Source organism: Rutidosis leptorrhynchoides, chromosome 3 (assembly GCF_046630445.1).
Source record: "Rutidosis leptorrhynchoides isolate AG116_Rl617_1_P2 chromosome 3, CSIRO_AGI_Rlap_v1, whole genome shotgun sequence".
Classification (NCBI taxonomy): Eukaryota; Viridiplantae; Streptophyta; class Magnoliopsida; order Asterales; family Asteraceae; genus Rutidosis; species Rutidosis leptorrhynchoides.
This window is the reverse complement of record NC_092335.1, coordinates 50,767,538-50,772,092: the sequence shown is the minus strand read 5'-3', so window position 1 is coordinate 50,772,092 and position 4,555 is coordinate 50,767,538. Positions and strand designations below refer to the sequence as shown.

Genomic DNA, 4,555 nt, shown 5'->3' with positions numbered 1-4,555 from the left:
GACAACCCCAACCGGACTGGACGACCAGTATTCAACGGTTGCACAGTACTTCGTTTCGGTAACTACACTTGGTACGGTGTAGTAAGATTTCATAATAAAGGGAATATGCGACGTTGATTAAATGTTAAGTATGGTTATCAAGTGCTCAACAACTTAGAATATTTTTATTAAAACGTTTATATATGAAATCTTGTGGTCTATATTTATAACGCTGCCGGCATTAAACCTATATCTCACCAACTTTATGTTGACGTTTTAAGCATGTTTATTCTCAGGTGATAACTAAAAGTTTCCGCTGCAACATGTTGAATTTAAGCAAGATCTTGAGTATGCATATTTGTGTCAAAAATAAAACTGCATATCGGAGGATTTGTAATGTAAAATATGTTGGAGGTCGTATTGTTATTATCACATGTAAAGTTTGTAAGTCTAAGATTATCGCTAAACGATAATCATTATTAAGTTGTTTAAACCTTGTATTTGTAATAAAAGCTATGGTTTGTATTGTAAAACGAATGCAGTTTTTGAAAAATGTCGCATATAGAGGTCAATACCTCGCGATAAAAATATATGTTATTGTATTCGTCCTTATGGTTAAGGTCGGGTTATGACACGGGTCATCACAATTATAGTATAGCCGAGAAGAAATTAACGGGACTCCTAGGTATCTAACAGGTAATGATTCTTCAACAAAGGGCATCAAATTAAGAATCACGTTCTTCATCCCCATAGATACATTTGAGAAAAAAGCTGTGCTTTTTGGAAGACTCGGTACCAACCTCGAACAACCTTTAAATTCATCCAGAGCTTCTGCTATCACATTGACAAAATCTATATTCGCATAAGCAAAAATGAACAAGTCATCTGCGAAGCACACATTAACAATTTCTTGCAATTCACATTTAGGATGGTATATAAACGACTCCACCCTCCTAATATTGCGCCTGATCATTAAAGTCAAGCATTCCATCACCAGTGTGAATAAGTACGGAGACATGGGATCACCTTGCCTTAATCCCCTCCTACCCTTAAAGTAGCCATGAAGTTCTCCATTAATATTAATAGAAAATGACGTCGTAGAAACACATTTCATAATCCAACTGATCATAGTCTTATGGAACCCGAAACCATTCAGAATAACCCGTAAGAAGTTCCAATCCACTATATCGTAAGCCTTTTGAATGTTGACCTTAAACGCACATCCGGGGACATCTCGATCAAGGTGGTAATTCTTCATTATCTCTTGCGTTATAAGAATATTATCGGTAATACGCCTTCCCGGAATAAAGGCAGATTGATTTTCACTCACGATGTCATCCAAAAATCCCTTCATCCTCACCGTAATGATTTTGCTAATACATTTGTAAATCACATTACAACATGAGATCGGGCGGTAATCAGTAACCAAATTAGGGGTCTCCACTTTCGGCAACAATGATAAGATTGTATGGTTTATCTCGGTCAGCAGTTGCCCATTTCTAAAAAAATCCATGACCGCCTTGCAAACATCCTGGCCTACAACGTCCCAAGCTTTCTTAAAGAATGTCGAAGTAAAACCATCCGGGCTGGGATATTTATCCTCCCCTATATTGAAAATAGCAGTCTTTACCTCCTCCTTTGTAATTGGTTTAATCATTTCGTTTGCTTGCACCCTCGTTAGCTTGTTCAAAAACAGCGAATCCGGATCAATAATTGGACTGCATGTTTGTGCGGATCCAAAAAGGCCATATAGTGCTCAAGAAAATGATCTGCAACAGTATTACCCTCAATAATATTACCCTGCTGGTCCATGATTGCATTAATTCGATTTCTGTTAGCTCTTCCTTTAATCACCTTTTGGAAATAGCTAGTGTTACTATCCCCCGCTCTCAACCATTCAATCTTCGATTTTTGTTTTAGAAACCTCTCTTCATCCCACAACGCATCGTTAAACTCTTTAAGTTTATTTGCCTCTGCTTCTCTTAATTCAATCGAATTTGGATCTTTATCAAGGTCTTTCTGAATAGTATCAAGCTCATGTCTAAGCCTTTTAACAGTAGTATGTATGTTTCCTTTCTCCCACATAAGCTTACGAATAGGCTTCTTTAAACCCCTCAACTTTTTCACAAGTAGAAACATAGAATACCCCATGATGTTAACATCCCAACCTGCTTTGACACAATCTATAAACCCATCTTGGTCGGCCACATAATTACTAAAACGAAACATTTTCGGCTTTTTATGAATCGAGCTCGGGATTTTCAGAATCGAAGGGCTATGGTCTGAGATTCTGTACGGTTGGAAAATTGCATACGCGTTAACATAGTTGGACAGAAAAGAGTCATTACCCAACACACGATCTATTTTCTTCAGAATACCCGTTTTAGCATGAGGCTTTTGGTTCCATGTGAATTTCATTCCCATATTATTAATGTCACAAACCTGAATATTATTCACACATTCCATAAATTCACGCATGGCTAATGTCATACACGAACTACCTGCAGTCGTTTCGTCTATGCTCAAAGATGCATTGAAATCTCCCAGAATTACCCATGGATTATTTCCCACAAATTTCGCATGCATCTCCAAGTCATGAACCATTCGAATTTGACAATGGATGACTTGATTAGTAGACGCAAGAACCATAGATTGAACAATAGCCGGGTTCCACCCAAGCATAATTCGAGTTCCACCAACACACTTATTACTATTTGAAGTCCAATCCCACGCATAAAACACATTATCACCAATAGATTTCAATTTCTGTACAACGACATGAGACTCTAAAATAGCACATAAACACAAGTTATTACTATTAATAACTTCACGAACCTCATTTTGTTTCGGGGTGACGTTCAATCCTCGTATGTTCCAAGAAGCTATACTAATCATTATGAACATCTACAGAGGGAGTGCTTGCCCCCTTATCGTGATCATACACATTTAGTTGGTCCTCCTCAACATCGCTTTCCTCGTCAACAAGTATACCTACTGTAATATTCTTATCTTTCGCATGCTTCCGGTTCTTTGTACTTTTATCTTGTTGCACATTTGGAACACCTTCAGGGTCCAGATCTTTAAGGACACTAAACATATTAGCATTATTCCCCCCACTAGTGCTCGCCTTATTTGCATTCCCATCATTCTTTTGATTTTCCTTTCGCACTGGACGATACACAAATTTAACCTTATTAGTACCACCCATCTGCCCTTCGACATTTTTCTTTTTTCCAATAATAACACCTTTTACTTGTTTTTTAGCTACCTGTTTAAAACCATCATCTTCCTTAGGTTGAACTTCCTTAACAGGGATTGCTTTCGGGCAACTCGAATCAACATGTCCGAATACCTCACAATATGCACACCTAGGCGGACGCCATTCATACTCAATTTTAACATCATCTTTTGCTATATTCTTCCCGTCCTGACTTGGTGTAGCAACAACAAGCGACTCCTTTAACTCATGTTTAGCATTAACCTCTATTAAAGCACACGCGAAGTTAGGTCTACCTCAAGATTCCATACACATAGTACTTGTGTATGAATCCATCATGATTGGTGTCCCAATCCTGGAAGCAATACAACTGAGACCATCCTCCGTAAACCCCGAAAGTGGAACGCCATGCATCTTCACCCATACCGGGACCTTTGTAAGGTCTTCTTTTGTTAGCGATATCGTTGGCGTCCATTGATTCAGAATGATTGGGATTGTCCTTATAATCCATGGACCGTTCTCCAATACATCAAACATCCCTTGTTCAGTCGCGAACTTAAAAAAGAAGAACCCTTTTGAGTTCATCATCGTTTTTTCTATTCCATACTTCCTCCAAACATTCATCACATAGTTTTGAACAACGGGAAATGCAACCCTTAGCAAATTAATTCCAACTACTACATGCGGAATAAAAGTAAGTTTCATATTTTTAATTTAGAAGATATTTTTAAGTTTATATTGTTAAAATAATTTTATATTTATTCAAATTCCGTTGTAACCATTAATTATGTGTTTGCATATTATTAAAAGTGAAATGTTTAACAAAAATTTGAATATACAAGCTGCAAATTTTATACACCTACTAAATACTCCGTAGTAGTTTAAGGAGATAAGAAAACATACTACGTATTTGATTACGATTGAAAGAGAGAATCTTACATATGTCACATTCGTTATAACAATGTTGTAAAAAACCTGATTACTCGCCGATAAATCCTCGATTAATCATTTTTAAGAGCAATCCGTACCGATTTTTAAAAATCCATTTAATTAATCGGTCAACGTCAATTGATGGGGCAAAATCGAATTTGGTAATCAAAATCGGTCAAAGTCAAAATTGGTCAACATTTTTACATGAATTTAAACTAGAAATTTATAGTTTTTGAATAAAATGAACAAATTTATACAATTATGTTAAAGTTTATGTTTATGTTTATGATTTTCTTCTATATTTACACATATAATTTTTGAAATTTAATAATTAATGCATAAAGTACAATCCGATTAATCCTCGATTGATCCCCGAATTGCTGATTAATCTTTCCAAAATCCTGACCGATTAATTCCGAATAGCGAATT

At 36.3% G+C, this 4,555-nt stretch overlaps 1 protein-coding gene across 1 annotated transcript; it reads right to left on the bottom strand.

Annotated features, from left to right (window-relative positions):
- Positions 1-1,665: 1,665 nt before the first annotated feature.
- On the bottom strand, positions 1,666-3,784 carry LOC139899972 (uncharacterized). Its single transcript, XM_071882793.1, has 3 exons — positions 3,574-3,784; positions 2,888-3,462; positions 1,666-2,745 (listed from the first exon to the last, which is right to left on the bottom strand). Exons 1-3 carry the CDS (start codon positions 3,782-3,784, stop codon positions 1,666-1,668), a joined length of 1,866 nt encoding a protein of 621 aa, XP_071738894.1.
- Positions 3,785-4,555: the final 771 nt, after the last annotated feature.